This window comes from Pseudorasbora parva, chromosome 25 (genome assembly GCF_024679245.1).
Source record: "Pseudorasbora parva isolate DD20220531a chromosome 25, ASM2467924v1, whole genome shotgun sequence".
NCBI classification, from domain to species: domain Eukaryota; kingdom Metazoa; phylum Chordata; class Actinopteri; order Cypriniformes; family Gobionidae; genus Pseudorasbora; species Pseudorasbora parva.
The window spans coordinates 7,098,838-7,117,246 of NC_090196.1; the positions used below are offsets into that span (position 1 = coordinate 7,098,838).

At 38.9% G+C, this 18,409-nt stretch overlaps 5 protein-coding genes across 5 annotated transcripts; all 5 read left to right on the forward strand.

The window, feature by feature from the left end:
- The first annotated feature begins 1,552 nt into the window (after window positions 1-1,552).
- On the forward strand, window positions 1,553-2,024 carry LOC137065174 (histone H4). Its single transcript, XM_067436753.1, has one exon. The coding sequence runs from the start codon at window positions 1,557-1,559 to the stop codon at window positions 1,866-1,868; it is 312 nt and encodes a 103-aa protein (XP_067292854.1). The 5' UTR covers window positions 1,553-1,556; the 3' UTR covers window positions 1,869-2,024.
- Window positions 2,025-2,737: 713 nt separating this feature from the next.
- On the forward strand, window positions 2,738-3,150 carry LOC137065126 (histone H2B-like). Its single transcript, XM_067436689.1, has one exon. It carries the CDS (start codon window positions 2,762-2,764, stop codon window positions 3,134-3,136), a length of 375 nt encoding a protein of 124 aa, XP_067292790.1. The 5' UTR covers window positions 2,738-2,761; the 3' UTR covers window positions 3,137-3,150.
- Window positions 3,151-12,859: 9,709 nt separating this feature from the next.
- On the forward strand, window positions 12,860-13,551 carry LOC137064819 (histone H1-like). The gene has a single exon (XM_067436345.1). The coding sequence runs from the start codon at window positions 12,860-12,862 to the stop codon at window positions 13,475-13,477; it is 618 nt and encodes a 205-aa protein (XP_067292446.1). The 3' UTR covers window positions 13,478-13,551.
- An 830-nt stretch (window positions 13,552-14,381) lies between these two features.
- On the forward strand, window positions 14,382-14,797 carry LOC137064671 (histone H2A-like). Its single transcript, XM_067436134.1, has one exon. It carries the CDS (start codon window positions 14,401-14,403, stop codon window positions 14,785-14,787), a length of 387 nt encoding a protein of 128 aa, XP_067292235.1. The 5' UTR covers window positions 14,382-14,400; the 3' UTR covers window positions 14,788-14,797.
- A 719-nt stretch (window positions 14,798-15,516) lies between these two features.
- LOC137065006 (histone H3-like) lies at window positions 15,517-17,464 on the forward strand. The gene is made up of 2 exons (XM_067436578.1): window positions 15,517-15,559; window positions 16,849-17,464. The coding sequence occupies exons 1-2, from the start codon at window positions 15,517-15,519 to the stop codon at window positions 17,289-17,291; spliced, it is 486 nt and encodes a 161-aa protein (XP_067292679.1). The 3' UTR covers window positions 17,292-17,464.
- Window positions 17,465-18,409: the final 945 nt, after the last annotated feature.

An 18,409-nucleotide genomic window follows, 5' to 3' on the forward strand; every position in this document is an offset into this window, starting at 1 on the left:
AAATGGGAACGTGTTTATTAAAAGGGATAATAAGGAGAAATACCATGGATATAGAAATAAATATAAATGAACTAGTAATAGTACTAAATGGTGTCAGAAATACAGCTACAGGAGAAGATCAATTGAGTTATATCATGTTTCAGAAATTACTTGTTTTTTTTTTTAGAAATAATATTATATGTATTTAATAAGATATCAGAGAAAGGTAAAATGCCCAAAAGTTGGAAGAGTGCATTAATACTGCCTTTTAGAAAACCTAGAAAGGATGTTGCCCTAACATCCCACCTGTGCAATTGGAAGGAGAAGATACTAGTTAGAAGATTAAATTACTTCCTTGAACATGGAGGATTATTTGCATCATACCAAAGTGGCTTCAGAAAAGGATGTTCTACAATGGATGCGTGAAAAGTAAAATGAAAGTTTTACTATGAAAGTAAACAATGAGATATAGAAAACATTTAAAATGAAACAAATCATGAATATTGTATTCTTTTATTTTGAAAAAGCATATGACTCCATTTGGAAAGAAGGATTATTAATTAAATTAAATAAGATAGGAATTAAAGGTAAGTTTTATGATTGGGTCTTAGATTTTTTTTTTTTTTAATCAGAAATAAGATTTAGAGTTTAAGTGGGATCATAAATGTCAGAGTAATTTGAAATAACTAATTCCACAAGGAAGTGTTATAATCCAGTTTTATTTAATATTATGATTATGATATTTTTTATGAATCTGGACAGAAGGATGGGATCAGCTTTGTATGCAGACTATGGTACCATCAGGGCAAGAGTACGAGATCTCATGGTGTGATAAGTAAAATCAAGGAAACAATAAAGAAATTAGAACAATGGTCGTACAATTGGGGCTTTAGGCTTTTTATAAGTAAATCCTGTCATATGTTATTTACTAGGAAGAAAGGGATAGACAAACAGAACTTGAAATTATATGGACACAATTTGGAAGCGTAGATCAATTTAAATATCTAGGTATATGGTTAGATCAAAGGGGTACATGGAAAGTACATATAGAAAAGGTAGAAACCAAATGTAAGAAAGTTATACATGAGAGAATTAGTTGGGAAAGACGGGGAGCAGATAAACAATCATTGATGTATATCTATAGGGCTATTATGAGGTCAACAATAGATTAAGGATGCTTTGTATATGGAGCAGTAGCTAAAACACATTTAATAAAAATAGATAGTTATTAATAAAGCTCTGAGGATTTGTACTGGTCCAATGAGATCAACACCCACAACAATCCAGGTAGAGTTTAGGAGAAGTGCCTGTTTACTTTGGTGAGCTTGTAGAAAAGTACTTTTAATCATCAACCACCACTGTAAATTATATGATCTCTATGAAATAGATTTTATAAAAGCGATGTTTTAATATCAAATAAACGTCAGGGTTGGGACTGGATCATGTGTGCTCTAATACTAGTATGGGAGAGGGGTGTGTGCCATGTGAAGCGGCGCTGGCTTCTGTCAGGTCCGGTGAGTAAATATAATAAGGCTCCTTGTAACGGTCATCATTATTTATCGGTTCATGAGTTAGTCATGTCTGGAAGAGGCAAAGGCGGTAAGGGGCTCGGTAAAGGAGGCGCTAAGCGTCACCGTAAAGTTTTGCGTGATAACATCCAGGGAATCACCAAACCCGCTATCCGTCGTCTGGCTCGCCGCGGCGGTGTCAAGCGCATCTCCGGTCTGATCTACGAGGAGACCCGCGGAGTGTTGAAGGTGTTTCTGGAGAACGTTATCCGCGATGCCGTGACCTACACCGAGCACGCCAAGAGAAAGACCGTCACCGCCATGGATGTTGTGTACGCGCTGAAGCGACAGGGTCGCACCCTGTACGGCTTCGGAGGTTAAACGCCTGAAATCAAGAAAAACTACAAACCCAACGGCTCTTTTAAGAGCCACACACTCTCTGTTAAAGAGTCATGCCAAAGTTGGTGATAAGGATTAAATAATCAGAGAACAACAATATTTAAGCTCAATATCGACATTACATATCTTAATAATGTAGATATGTAATGTAATTCACGTAAGGCTAAGTGGTAAAGAAAATAAAAAGATAGAAAATAACGTATGATAATTTTTAAATTGGCCATTTATTTCTTTTCTCTTAAATAACACCTCTCACAAAAAAGCGGTCTCAAGCCCTTAATAGCCCCATCATTTTCCTATATAATGTCATTTTATATAAACAACACATTTCTGAATAAATATACAGAAATGTGACAGTTCTGCAAAAAATATTGTCGTTTCAACACATTACGTTTCTTTTTTAATGTGTATTTCAAAGAAGATAACTGTCTTGCTAATCAAAGTGATTTACAGAATCAAGAAAACAGTTACAATTGGAGAACAATTAAATGTTAGTGGTAAAGAGGCTTTTTTATGAGGGAATTTCTGGTACAATATCTATTTAAAAAAAATGTTTTCAGATTACACTATTTCGCACAATATAGTCTTCAAAGTTTTATAAAGAAAAAAAGCGGGAAAGGAACAAAGGAAACGAAATCTTGTGGGGTTGTCCTTCAAACATAAAACGGTAGGCGGGGTTATATCATTTACCCGCTCGTGAGTGGCCCTTGTTCCCCTCGTGATGCTTTGAGTTGTCCAATGAAATACGAGTTTATGGGCTCGGCAAATGACAACAGGCAATCAGAAGAACCCAGTATCTCTTAGTAAATTAGCATATGGCGGTGAATAAATTCCTCTGTCTCGCTCTTGAGCTCACATTACTCATCAGCAGCATCATGCCTGAACCAGCAAAGTCCGCGCCTAAGAAAGGCTCCAAGAAGGCCGTCACCAAGACCGCCGGTAAAGGAGGAAAGAAGCGTAGAAAGTCCAGGAAGGAGAGCTACGCCATCTATGTGTACAAAGTTCTGAAGCAGGTTCATCCTGACACCGGCATCTCCTCCAAGGCGATGGGCATCATGAATTCTTTCGTCAACGACATCTTCGAGCGCATCGGCGGTGAGGCGTCTCGTCTGGCGCACTACAACAAGCGCTCCACCATCACTTCCAGAGAGATCCAGACCGCCGTGCGTCTGCTGCTGCCCGGAGAGCTGGCCAAACACGCCGTGTCCGAGGGCACAAAGGCCGTCACCAAATACACCAGCTCTAAGTGAGGTGTTCGCTGATCTTAACCACCCCAAAGGCTCTTTTAAGAGCCACCTATCTTCTCATTTAAAGAGCCTTTATCCCTTATGCATCCCTGGGTATGTTTTTGTCCACTATATGGGATGTTTTTGAGTTAGTTTGGGGAAAATGCTTTCATTTTTTACAAACTCAATGATAGACCATGCAAATTCACAGACAAAATTAAAATGTGATACTGCACGAAAACTAAATGCATCAAAGGCAATGTTTATCTAATTTTTGAGATGTCCAAGACATAAACGGCAAAAATATAGTCCAAAATTCCACAATATGACAATATTAATGACCTAATTTCCCACACCCAATTTCTGTGGTAGTAAACATCTTAATGATTACGCTTATTATAATTCTCTATATTACAGCACATTGAATAACCCAAAACTGCAACTAAGTATCTTCAGTTTTATTTGGTTCACTCACTTACTACAGCAACTGCTTTTGTTGTCAAATGTAGATGAACATGATTTACAAACCAGTTATACAAACCTCACGTTCCCATATCAAACTCAGATATTTCAGTGTCAGAAACAAACAGCCTAACACAAATGTTAAGTTTAATGCTACATTTAAAGGTAGGGTAGGGCGGACTGATCTAAAACACTTTTGTCCAAATTTGTTTAAACTTTCTTTATATGTCAATACATAATTAAAATGTAAGTTCTCTCAAAAGGAGAGTATAAAAACCGAGTGACTCTAGACTGCAATAAATACTGCTCATTATTTTCGTTCGGGACGAAACAAATGATTGGCTTGGGTGACTGTCACTCTCTCTCGCTACCATGGCGACCACCGCTACAGGACCCGGGCTCGTTTGATTTGAGGGGTTCAAGAGGCAAGAAACCTAGGCAAAATAATGGCAGAGAAAGAGCATTCAAAATTCACAGTGCAGGGTTTTGCAGTCAGCGAAGGCAAACAATGCAAAAAAAGGAAGACAGTACGAGAAAAGGCAATGCACAAAAAGTCTTTGGATAAACAAAGAAATCAAACGTGAGTAAATATCTGCGTGGCTTTACAACGATGGTGAGAACTGAAGGACCTGAAAAACGACTCATTGCTGGCTGTATTTCTGCTGGACAGGTCATCTTTCATTTTGATTATACATTTTTTTGGTTTATGTTTCCATGAAGCATGTAGCAAGAGCACATGAAGCTGCCTAATATAGCTAACATAACATTACTTAGCATAAAGTTACAATATTATACACTTAGCCATTAGTAAAGATGATAAAAACTCAATATGCTTAGCTCAAGTTGATCTCTGTTGTGTTGAATTTCGCAAAATTAACTTTAGATTAAAAAATGCATGTGTAAAAGCTAGTACACCGCATCCAGGAACTTTTTTTAGAGCTAAGTTAGCTTTAGCTACTACTGATCAACAATGCTTTCATCATGGAAACTCTTACATGCAAAACACAGTATATGTTATGAATCTTACCCGAAATTTATCTTCATCACAGTATAACTGATGTTATTGAAAAAACATGATGCTTCCCGAAAAAACATGATGCTTCCCGAAAAAACATGATGCTTTGCCTTATAAATATAACTAGCTTGTTACCAAATCAAACAAAAATATATTTTAAACTTTACCATTCTAGCTTGATAGTGAGTACTAAAAGACATCTTATTTGTTTATATTCATACTGATAAAGTTCGATTTTTTTAATTACATGTGATTGTGACATGTGACTACATGCACACTGCTTGTCTGAGGTAAATACAAGCCTGCAGTCTCCCTCTCATTTACTGAAGCTTTCGCGCCTCGATCGCCCTCCGGTGACCGGTCCCAGTATAGCCGCCCCATGGTGTTTTCTAATGGACGCGAGGCAAACTAAATAATAAAATTACACTTCAAAAATGTTCGTCCAAAGTTAGTTTATGTCACTGAAGGCAGTTATCATCACCATGATTTCATTTCAGGTGTTCGTTTTAAAAATAATTTTACTTTAGTTATTTGATGCTATAAAAACGGGGGGTGTGACGTCATGATTGACAGCTGAGACTGATGGCTTCTCTGAGTGAAGTTGTCACTGAGGCACTAACGGACTTTTTTCGAAATTTTTGGGAGCAGATTAGAGCTTTAGCTTTAATTTCTACATTTCCATAACTCTTTATTTCACACCAACATAATTAATCGTTCTGCATCTGCGAGAATGTGGGCGGGCTTTTGATATCGCGGCTGTACTTCCTGCTCTACTTCCTGCGCTCTACTGCGCAACTCCGGTCCCGAAATCGCTACTGCGCAGACTCGGTCCCAAGATGTCAGCGCAGTGCAAGGCCGCCTGAAAGCTTCAAATCTGCCAAGCAGAAACGGATGATGTCGAGTCGTCCATATTTTTTTTACGGTCTATGGGTAAATAATGTCTTCCAGCTGAGCAGCCGGTGAGGCGCGTTCGTGTATTTTGGGGGCGTGGCTTTGGAAAGAGCAGAAGGGAGAAGGTGGAGTGAATGGAAATAATGAGCTGTCTTTAAAACAGTCGTGAGAGGTCTACAGACACTCAATTTTTATACTTTCTTTTTCAGATTACTTACATTTTAATTATGTATTAATTAAATAAAGAAAGTTTAAACAAGCTTGGAAAAAAAGTTTTTTTAACCAATTCCTACCTTTCCTACCTTTTGGTTGAGTGTATGACTAGCAGAACAGAGAAATCATAATTATTTGTTAACCGATAAAAACAACTCACATTTTTTCTATTTTTATTAAACATATCTTCTCTTATAATTCTTTTTTTCCTTCCGGCATTCAGCACACCCATATGACATAAAACTGTATGGTTGCTAAATCAAACAAAACCTGCATTTTCATGCACCATGAAGTTTACGAAAGTAACAGTAATGGGAGTCATTTACATTTAGACTCTACTAGATCAATAAATGACAGTAATATGTGACTGTTTTCAGTGGCTGCATGTTTTCTTAAAACATATTTCTGCCTCTTGCTTTTCCTGGTTGTCAAACTCTTTCTGCTTTTCATCTGTGAACCAGCAAGCTATTGTATGACCTACGACACTTTTTACATACTATATAACATGGACACCTATTTACTGCACTTTTTTTCCTCACAATGTAGATCATACAAAGATAAATGGTTTTTTAGATTGGTTTTTACCAATCTATTAAAAAATATGACTGGCTGGTATTAGCAGTTATTTGCTACAGTAATTTATGAGACAGTAAAAAAAAAAAAAAAGTGCATATATAGTTCAACATTAGGTTTCAGTATTTGGGTAATTTGCAAGATCAATATCTTATTTCAACCAGCCAAACAATTTTAGAAACTTGGAAAAGTTTATGAATAAAATAATTGTCATTGTTCAATCAGTTTTGAGAATAAAATTATACCCATTTAAGCATATCAATGTCGAAAGTTGTTTTTAGGTCGAGAAGTTTCTTAATTTTCATAACACGTTCTCACAGCCAACTCGTCATATATCAATGATTGGTCAGGCCACCCTTCAGCGTCACTTTTCAACGCACAGGGTGCTCCATTGATTTCAGTGAGAAACCTTTGCCGTCATATATCGGGTCTGCAAAGCTGTCCCCTCTCTTCAAATATGGCAGGACTATCAATGTTGCCACTAAAGACTGCTTTGTAAATCTTCCTCGTCAGTTTCATCTCCTTAGCATCCCAGATAGCCTAGAGATTGCCACCGTCGCCTTTGGCTTGGCTTGTTCAGTTGAGGACACTTAAAATTTCAACTATATTACCGATCTGCCTACATTGACACTATGATAATTTAAATGAGCTGGATAACATCACCGTTTTCTCCAGAGCGCCTGTACCGCAGAATCAAAATCTATCACATTATTTTCTGGTTAAACACTGTGAAGGTGTTTTAGAACAACCAGCATTGTAAAAAGAGCTATATAAATAAAGCTGATTTGACTATAATTTCGCCATTATGACATGTTGGAGTGTGATTCTCAATTTAATCCACCAGCATAATTTTAATTATATTTATTTTATTTATTTTTTTAGACATGTTTGAACAAGTAACCCAAATACATCCCTAAAAAATTTGGCTGGTCAAACGATTTATATGTTTGAAGAAAATCCCCAGTCATCAGCATCTCCATTCAGCAAATATCATAAACTTAAAAAAATTGCCACCTGACGAAACGTTACATCAGCTGGAATACAACATGAGTTAATACTTTGATACTGTTTTTGGGTAGTTTTTGCATTAAATACCTGTGACTGATGATGTTTGGTTTCATTTGTAAGAAGAAAAAAAAATATCCTCACTACTCAAAAATCTCTTGGTAGACCGAGTACAGTTGGTACACTTTTTGCTTTTTCAGTTACCACACCAAAACAGGTCTGAATTTTTTTTCTTCAAATGACATTTCCTTTACATGTCTACTAAAATATTAATAGTTAATAACATTGTTTATTCGGCCAATTTAAAGCGAGCTTCACTCAGCGTCTTAAACTGAAGAAAGTGGCAATTACAACTGTATTCTTGCAAGCAGTAAGTAGCGATTTTATCCACTTATTGACTGTTTAAACAATTTTTGATTAAATTGAAAGGGAGACAGCATTGTCTAGATAACGCAAGAAGCTAGTACAGTAACAATAAAAGTACCATACAAAACTAAATAGTGTGTCTAATGACAAAGGTTAATATTATTTTGTATTACAAAATACAACTGTAGATACGTTGCTTACAGATTGTTCACTCAATCCTTCTGGCAAACGTAACCTTTTCCACCATATAAGTTAAAATGACAGTCATTTGATTTAATTTTGTAAAAATATATATTTATATATATTTTTTATATAATATATATATTATAAATATAATATATAAATATAATTATAAATATAATAAATATATATATATATATATATATATATATATATATATATATATATATATATATTATATATATTTTTGAGATTTGAGGTAGGCCTATGATGTTTTTGCATGCTTTCAGAGTACATCGGTCACTGCATAACATTAGCCTACATTGTGACTAACGTTATATAAACATGCAATATCGTTGACGAAAAAAGACAAGTCTAAAATGTAGACTGGATGACACGTTAAAGGGGTACTTCAGCGCTGGGAAGATGAATCTATATTTAAACTGGGTCATCAATGTAGTAGAAATGTGAAATTATTTTTGAAATTGGTGTCTTCTAGACTGAGAAAAGACAGAAAATGTATTTTTGTCTCATGGGGATGAAAGACTACAATTCCCAGAATGCTTCGCTGCCCTGTGAGGCCATTCCCAACGCCACCAACTTGATTACTGTGACAGAGTTAGAGAAGACACTACAATTAAAAACTGAACGTGTCTGTTCAATATAATGAGTGAGTCACCGCGTGAGGACAGCACTGAGCACTAACTGCAGGAGTGATGAGAGCTGAGTGTGATCTCCATCCCTCATGCGCAGATTCAAAACATGCGGAAATGGCTCCCTCTGCTGGCTGTAGTCTTTAGCCTTCGGGCAAACATTCCTCCTATGATGCAAAAATCGTCAGTTTGCATCATAGGAGGAATTTTTCCAGAAATAAAATGCATAAATCTCTCGTCTCAGGGGGATATGAGGGGGGAAAAGCACAATCATTTGAATATACTCCAGGGTTTCTACTGATACAAAGCCATATGCTAATCGCTGAAGTAACCCTTTAAGCAGAACGTCAAATGGAGATTACTTGTTTATTGGTGTTTTCAGATCATCCGCGCGTGAGAGAGAGCTTGCGTGCATATGGTTGCCAGATTTCATGTTTGGAAAAATACTGCAAGAAAAGCATTTCATCGTGCAACTAAGGCCCTGTCCACACGAATCCAGAGCTTTCCCAATCCAATCTTTTTTCCCCCTCCTCATTTCAAGAAATATCAGCGTCCACACAAGATTACTGAAACCGACTAAAAACGATGTAGTTTGCATGCCAGGCCAGTGTGTGGCGCTTTAATTCTGCCACAGAATAAACGGAGAAGAAGAGCATGTGGCTAGAAGGGGTATAGCAGTGGTAGGAGGTGAGGCAAAATCTCACAATAAAATAACAACCAATACACTATTTGCTACTTAACAGATGTGTTTTATTAAAGGACAACTCCGGTGAGAAATGAACCTAGGTGTAATTAAAAGATGGTTGCAAGGTAGATCGTTCTCTGGGATGCGTTTTCATGAATATAGAATGTAAAGAGTTTTATCTCTAAAAACAGATTAGCTTATAACACTAGTCTATGGGGCACAGGGTAGTGAAAGTAAACCGCTAGTTAATACCACTAACAAGGCTCAAAATAGCCTCACACTAACACAGTAGCATAATAAGGGTCCCTACATGCAAACCGAAACATTGAGAACTTAGTAAGTGTACAAACAGTTCAATAAGAAGATACTTTATAAAGTCCGTTCACGGACAGGCGCCATCTTGGAAAACAGTCTCGACTCGTCGAGCAACGAGAGCTCTGCTAAGTGATGAACTGTGACTTGGAATCTCATATGGTCCGTTGTTTCCAGAAGAAAACACTGAACGCGACAGAGAAAATAAATAAATAAAAATAAAAATGTCCATGTTATTACATTACTTAAACTTAATTCCTATCGACCAGCTCACTTAGAACAGCGCTCGTGGATCGATTCGTTGAGACTCTTTTTCAAGATGGCGCCTGTCCGTGAACGCGAAATGCGTTATCTTTGAAAAAATCTTTATAAAGTGTCTTCTTATTAAACTGTTTGTACTATTACAAAGTTCTCAATGCTTCGGTTTGCATGTAGGGACCCTCATCATGCTACCGTGTTATTGTGAGGCTGTTTTGAGCCTTGTTAGTGGTATTAACTAGCGATTTAATTTCACTACCCTGTGCCCCATAGACTAGTGTTATAAGCTAATCTGTATTTAGATAAAACTCTTTACATTCGATTTTCATGAAAACGCATCACAGAGAACGATCTACTCGGTAACCATCTGTTAATTACCCCTAGGTTCATTTCTCACCGGAGTTGTCCTTTAATGCCTACACCTACCTCAAACATAAACATACCCTTACAATAATGCAAAAAACTTTAATTATATGACGCGATATTGATGTGCACATGCCCAGTGCCCGTAGTTGTATCCCTTAACTCTTTCACCGTGCTGGACGTAGTGTGATGACATCACGGTTTCAGAAAATATAAGGACTGGCTGTACACACGAAAACGGAAGATTGTCGTTTTCAGATTTATCCACTCTGGGACCCGGTTAAAAAAATATCGAATTCATGCTTCCAAAACGCCAGTTCCGTGTGGACGAAATGCTGAAACGGTACAAAATGTATACGTATACAGCTAAACCCGTCTCCGTGTGGACTAAATTGCATGTGCTGCAATAGGATTCTAGTGCGGGGTGCAATTGATACACTGCGTCTCAACTGACCACCTTGCACATTTCTCCATATTTTACGACTGCCTTGCATGACACACGGTTATGCAATATGAAATAGAGCCCCATTTCTTTTCACAAGAGCAATATTAATTTATATTAATAACAATAATATTTTCCAGGGTCAGAAAACCCTCGTAATGTTCTCTAATCCAAGAAACAACTTTTAGAAATGTGTCAATGTCTGAACAACTGAGAGATGTTTTAATGTTTCACGAGTTCTCACTCACATAAAATTAAATAGAGTAAAGATTATGCGTATTTGGCGTGCTGTCCGGTTGAGGGCTCCGGGCTCAGAATATTGCCCAGAAATCATATTTGAGTTTATTTGAAAAAAAAAAAAAAAACATTTTACAAGATATATACAGCATATATTGCCATATATAAGCATTTTTCTTCTGTCCTCGCATATTCACAACATGGCAGGTCACAACGGGCCTAATGCAGGGTTCCAACATCAGCAGTTTGATTGATGGAGATAATGCTTCAGCCCATCAGCCGATGTGTGAAAATTTTCTATGACTAGATATTTTCAAAATCATTCAACCTGCATTATTGACATAGCTAGACCTTGAAAAGAGTATAATTGTGACGAGAAATTAGAAGTACGCAGAGAGCACACGGCCTACAAACTCCTTGTGAACTCAACTTGATGAAACTGCAAACTATTCTTCACTAAAACTGCACTCCTGACAACTGTCTTCATTCATCGCATTTGGGTTTGAGTCCTTAACTGTTTTACCCAACAAAAGGGACAAAGGCACATGAGTTGTCTAAGATAATGTTCACAATGCCCATGAATAAGAATCATACGTTTTTTCCTCTTTAACACGGTTGATCTTCCATTTAATTTATTTATTTACATTTGTTTTGTTCGAGATTTATATAAGCATATCATACACAAGATTTCTTTTAAAAACTGAGTTTGATTTACTACACCGAATCCCAGTTATGACCAACCAATCCCAGTTTAAAGGTGCACTATGCAACTTTTCCGTCCTCTAGAGGTCGCCCATTCAAAACAAAGGCGTAGTTTGATGACGCCAAGTTTGAGCGCAGTATCTTGGGACATGTGGTCTTCACCTCAGCCAGTGGAAAAGAATCTGGATAGGACTCGGGCAGAAATCATGTTGATGGATGTGGTTATTAACATTACTGTTGTATGAAGCAGAGCAGGACCGAGTGCTGTGGAGCTAAGCAAGGCCGCTGGAGAGATTGTAAAAACTCAACTGAACAAAATATATAACACTGGTATACTGGTTTTTGGATATTTATTTGCAAAAATATTACATAGTGCACATTCAACGCACCGGTGTAATTGTGAACACCTTTATTATCTTGATCTGGTGTATTTGTTCAGGGTTAGAGCTGAGCTAGTATATATTCTGACAAAAAAACACAACATTTGTGCAAATGTATCAAACATATACTGTAATGATACGATTATTTTATCAATTACACCTGTGTTTATTATTTACATTTAAACATTTAGGAGACACTTTCATCCAAAGAGACCTTATTTATCCTCATGTATTGAATATAAGGGAAATGACTTAAGAAATGCTAACCAGATTCAAACAAGGAAAACCCATTCAGATGAGTTATAAAACAATTCTCATTCACATGCTGAAGACTGAGACGAATGAGAGATGAGGAGAAACAAATATGATGATTAAGTTAAAAAATTAACACCTGAGTGATCATGTGTATTTATTAATGTGATTATTGTTATTATAAGGACAGATCATCTGCTGGCCGGACATGAGAGTCACAGAGAGACTGGGATCCTCCGGATGATGTTCGTGTGCTTCAAGCTGCCCAAAACAACAGCTGTATGAAAGCCTCCTCACGCCCTCACTGATGCTGAATTCATTAACGTCTCTTTCAGACTGTCTGCTGAACACACAGTAGACGCGTTTGGGTTTTTTAGCAACTTTTACACTTAAACTATCCGTCAAATTTACATGCGGCTTTTCCCCGTGGCTGATGCTCGCCTCGGGTTTGATATGATGGAGGCAAAATAAACATTTCCTCCTGGCATGTTTTAGTCTCTAATGAAAGCTCATAACCTATGCTTGGTGTTCACTTTGTTTTAAATGTGACAAACTATTTTACCGCTTCAGTTTTGCCCCAAATGTAATAGAAGAAAACACGCGTGAGGGGCCCGTGGACGCGCACAGAAACCGAGCGAGTGGGTTGAGTCTATAAGGTTCTCATGGGTTATTAAAGAGAGCAGCGCAGCGCGAGCGCCATTCATTGCTGAAACTAGAACAGCGTTTGACAGACTTTAGATCCGATCAGAAAGAGAAAGATGGCAGAAACCGCCCCGGCTGCTGCCGCCCCGGCCAAATCGCCCAAGAAGAAATCCGCTGCGAAAGCCAAGAAAGCAGGTCCAGGCGTTGGCGAGCTCATCGTCAAAGCTGTGTCCGCTTCCAAGGAGAGGAGCGGCGTGTCCCTCGCCGCGCTGAAGAAAGCTCTCGCCGCCAGCGGCTACGACGTGGAGAAGAACAACTCCCGCGTCAAGATCGCCATCAAGAGCCTGGTGACTAAAGGCGCTCTGGTGCAGGTCAAGGGGACCGGCGCCTCGGGCTCATTCAAGCTCAACAAGCAGCAAGCCGAGACCAAGAAGAAACCAGCCAAGAAAGCGGCTCCTAAAGCGAAGAAGCCCGCGGCCAAGAAACCCGCCGCCGCCAAGAAGCCCAAGAGCGCAGCGGCAAAGAAGCCCAAAGCCGCCAAGAAGTCACCCAAGAAGGCCAAGAAACCCGCCGCCACAGCCGCCAAGAAGGCGACGAAGAGCCCCAAGAAGGCAAAGAAGCCAGCAGCCGCTAAGAAAGCAGCCAAGAGCCCCAAAAAAGTCAAGATAGCGAAACCCAAGACGGCAAAGCCTAAAACCGCCAAGCCTAAGAAGGCAGCTCCCAAAAAGAAGTAATTCTTATCAGTACAAACAAATAAGGTTTATTCCTCAACGGCTCTTTTAAGAGCCAACCACTAATTCTGAAAAAAGAGCAACTCCTGTAATTTGTTTACTGATTTTGTCATTCTGGAAGGTAAAGCCAATAAACTTTTTTTAAATGGTGGCCACATACTCATGGAATCTAAACAAGTAACGTTAATAAGAATAAAATAAGTGACCACATAAAATAAGTCTCATCACTTAACCATTTTTTGAATAATAAAACATTCATTGATTAAAATATAAGAAAGGGGTTCAGACATTGATGATTACAGTGCAAATGGGATGTTGTATAGCACAGAACAGACAGAACTACACAGCAAACAACCCCACACACAATAAAGGCAGAGATTAAACTCCGATATTACAATAGGAAAAAAACTACAGTATGATGATCAATGATCGATGTGCCCAGAATAGACAGTGTGCGTAAAAAGGTGTAGCACTTTTGACAGCGATTAATATCCATATTCCATGTTAAAGTGTGCAAACCCCAGTAACTCAAATTATTTGAAACGTTTCACCATTTTAGTTCAAGTATGTTGTTTGCACAAATAATGTTTACACATATTAACTGCACTCAGAAAAAAAATGTTTAAATTAGTGATATAATATTATTTATAATTTATAAATAAATAATGCATTTATATGAATTTTCTATCAAATATTTCAGCAATAGAACCTATTTTTCTATCTCATCTTAGTCACAAATAAGAGCGCATTATTTTTCCCGCTATTAAAGGGGGTTGGGCTTTGGAGGGAAGTTCAGTGATTGGTAGAAATCTCTTCAGACTCTAAACCAATGAGCGACTGGCACTCTCGTATAAAGACAGTGCGAGGAGAGCCGTTGTCCATTTTCTTTAATTCGACTGAGATCATTTTAACTGTTAACAACAAAAATGAGTGGTAGAGGCAAAACAGGCGGCAAAGCCAGAGCAAAGGCTAAGACTCGGTCTTCCAGGGCGGGACTGCAGTTCCCCGTCGGCCGTGTTCACAGGCTGCTCCGCAAAGGCAACTATGCTCAGCGCGTCGGTGCCGGTGCTCCGGTTTATCTGGCGGCTGTGCTCGAGTATCTCACCGCTGAGATTCTGGAGTTGGCTGGAAACGCCGCTCGGGACAACAAGAAGACCCGCATCATCCCCCGTCACCTGCAGCTGGCGGTGCGCAACGACGAGGAGCTGAACAAACTCCTGGGCGGAGTGACCATCGCTCAGGGCGGCGTGCTGCCCAACATCCAGGCTGTGCTGCTGCCCAAAAAGACCGAGAAGCCCGCAAAGTCCAAGTAAACGGGTTCCAGTTAAAACACAAAGGCTCTTTTAAGAGCCACCCACTTAATCTGATAAAGAGCGCACTTTCTTAATATTTATGAACCTCTGATCGTGATGGGAATGATCACGCAAACCAGTGAAATTATTGTTTTGCAACGATACACAAGATGTGGAAGTTTGTTAAACAACCCCCCCCCCCCAACGTGTCTGCCACCAACCTGTCCTAAAATTAAAACCTAGTTGTAAAAGTTGAAATTTATTGAATATAACAATAAATTCTCCGAAATGGCAACCAATATGCACGTCAGCTTCAGGATAAATTGATCAATGTTACTCTGGGTCTTCCCCCTTTAGTAGCGGCTGCTCTACAGAAAATCTCTTTAACGGGGCGGATGGCAACCCTCTAGTGTCTTTTCTGGCTGCGGTGCTTAATAATCTGAAATCTGCGCAGCCACTGGGAATTAAGGCCAGTATTTCAGAAATAAATATAATATATTGGATGAAAGGGAGGTGTCGTGTACTCTTTTAATGTAGTCAACAGAAGCAGCTCGAGCGGGAAATCCTCCGCGTGTTTGAAAAGAGGAAACGTCACATATTAGCCAATCATAAGGCTCGGCACCCTCTCGCGTCACTGTGAGCGCGTGGCGGCCAATGCTATAAAAGCAGTCGAGTCACATAAAGCAGCATTTCCAGCGCAAGCAGGACTCTAACTAACTCCAGCCATGGCAAGAACTAAGCAGACTAGTGATGGGAAGTTCGGTTCTTTTCCGCGAACCGGTTCTTTCGGACAGTTCGTTTCAATGATCCGGTTAAAAAAACCGGATCACCGGTTCTTTTACGTCTTTACGTAATGACGTCATTTCTATCATCCCGGCGGATGAATATACATTCAAACACATCCATATAAAGTATTTGTAATCAAAACTTAGTATAGTAATAATTATAATTGACATCATCATCATCTTGGAAACATTTTTTCATTTATGTTTAGCAACAGCACTCAATACAGTTCACAAAATCGAACTGAATCGATTTACAACATCTACTTCAAGATATTAGTTTTATTTCTAGAGAGACTGTCACTGTCACTGTCGTGCACACACTGATGTTTTACACGGATTAAATAAACTTACATTGACATAATACTTACACAAATCCTCAGTTCACCCGGGCTCATGTATTATCAGCATCAGCTGTCCCAGTCCGAGAGAAACAGTTCGGTTACGACGCTATCACGCATGCTCAGTATCTCAGCTCACCGGTTCTCAGAATCGAACATGTCCGAAAGATCGAATGTGTCCGATAGAAACGGTTCTCGATTCTGTACCAGTGATCCGTTGCAACCGGTCGATCTGACTCGAGAACCGCTGTATCAGTGTGTGTGTGTGTGTGTTGTGTGTGTGTGTGTGTGTGCTGAGCACAGGGTGCTGAGCTGCGAACTGCTGCTAGCTGAATAGTCTATATCATAGGCTACTGTTTTGATTACATCTATTTTAAAATCTTTATCGACTTAGAAATTAAATAAGATAAAAGCTGTTCCTGAAAATATCATGCATTATTGATAAAACAAATAAATGTTTAATTTGACCGTTTTACAATCTATTGTTTCCAAAACTTTAAAATAATACAGTGACAGCTTTGTTATAATGTTTCCAAACGTGATAAGTTTTAAATACACTTAACCTGCATTTCGTTCCTCTGAACAAATAACACGCATGCGCAGCTCATCGGCTCATCGGTTCTCAGTATCGAACGTGTCCGATAGAAACGGTTTTGATTCTGTACTGCTGATCCGAGGGTCCGACAACCGAACCGGTACGTTCGGTTACACGCGCATGCTCAGTATCAGCTGCTCGTGAGTTCATCAGATCTCTCAGCAAAACATCTCACTTCAGCTAACGATTGGAGTTACAGCATCTACTTCAAGATATTCGTTTTATTTCTAGTTTGAGAGACTGTCACTGATGGCAGAAAGTTAATATCTACAGTATTTGTGGGATCAGCCCTGATTTGAGACGCGAACCGTTTAGAACGATTCAGTTCGATTTGGTGAACTGGTTCGACCGGTTCACTATAAAGATCCGGTTAAAAAGAACGATTCGTTCGCGAACCGGACATCACTAAAGCAGACCGCTCGTAAATCCACCGGTGGTAAAGCCCCGAGGAAGCAGCTCGCTACTAAAGCCGCCCGTAAGAGCGCTCCGGCCACCGGCGGCGTCAAGAAGCCTCATCGCTACAGGCCCGGGACCGTGGCTCTGCGAGAGATCCGCCGTTATCAGAAGTCCACCGAGCTGCTGATCCGCAAACTGCCCTTCCAGCGGCTGGTGAGAGAAATCGCTCAGGACTTCAAGACGGATCTGCGCTTCCAGAGCTCCGCTGTTATGGCCCTGCAGGAGTCCAGCGAGGCTTATTTGGTCGGCCTGTTTGAGGACACCAACCTGTGCGCCATCCACGCCAAGAGGGTCACCATCATGCCCAAAGACATCCAGCTGGCCCGCCGCATCCGCGGAGAGCGCGCCTAAACCCGCATCAAACCCAAAAGGCTCTTTTAAGAGCCACCCAAAACTGCATTGAATGAGTTTCTTTCCAGTTTAAACACTGAGTACGCGAAGAAAGTGGCGTTACATTAACTTTAGATCTTGGGTCTTTGTTACACAGCATAGACTACGTTTACTATAGAGTTACGTTAACTTGTATGGAGACAAAAAATATGGAAATTCCTGTTCTTTTTGTGTAGTGTTAAAATAGATGCACAATTTTATTATATAAGGAATTTCTCATGTAATTTAACCCTATGGTTTCTAATAATTTCTTTGTTATTCAGAGAACAAAACAATATGGCAGGGGTGTCCAAACCTGGCCCTGGAGAGCTACCGTCCTTTAAGTCATAAATTGTTTACTTAGTTCATTTTAAAAATGTTTTATTTAATGTTATTTTTAATATCTCAATAAATTGGTGTATAATTGCAGATGGCATATAGCTAGAGTTGGTACTCTAGTTTCCTTGTTAAGAAAAATAACTTGTATTAATAAGGGAAATTAAAGTACAGGTCTAAAGCGGGCCAATGATGTGACGTTTTTAAGTTGAAATGCATTTGAATGTCCTTCCAAAACCCACTGTCTGTCACTCACAGTAGTGGAACTGCTCCAGAAATTGCTTTATTAACCTAATTTCTAATCATCTCAAGGAGGATTTGTGTGTCTATATATATAACTATATATATATATGTCTATATATATATATATATATATATATATAGTTATGGTTTGACAGTTTTACTGTAAATTGATTAAATGTCAGGGAATTAGTCTGTGGGATGACTACTGAACCAGGGAGCTGATTGAGACGCACCCTATGTCTGCCCATTTGTGAGGCTTAACTTTTCCCCCCTTTTTTTAATCAAAAGAAGGTGGAGATAATCATCCTAGCACTCACTGTGGTACAGTGATCACTCATCAGATTCAGACTCAGCCAGACAGAGTATAAGCAAAATAAGTTACTATTTCTTTTTTACATATTGTATGCAATATAGTGTTGCTAAATTTGGGATATTTAATAAAACATTTTTTTTTTCTTAAAACATAAAAATTAAATTTTGTTTTAAATACAATACTTTGATTTGTACTAAAATAGATATAG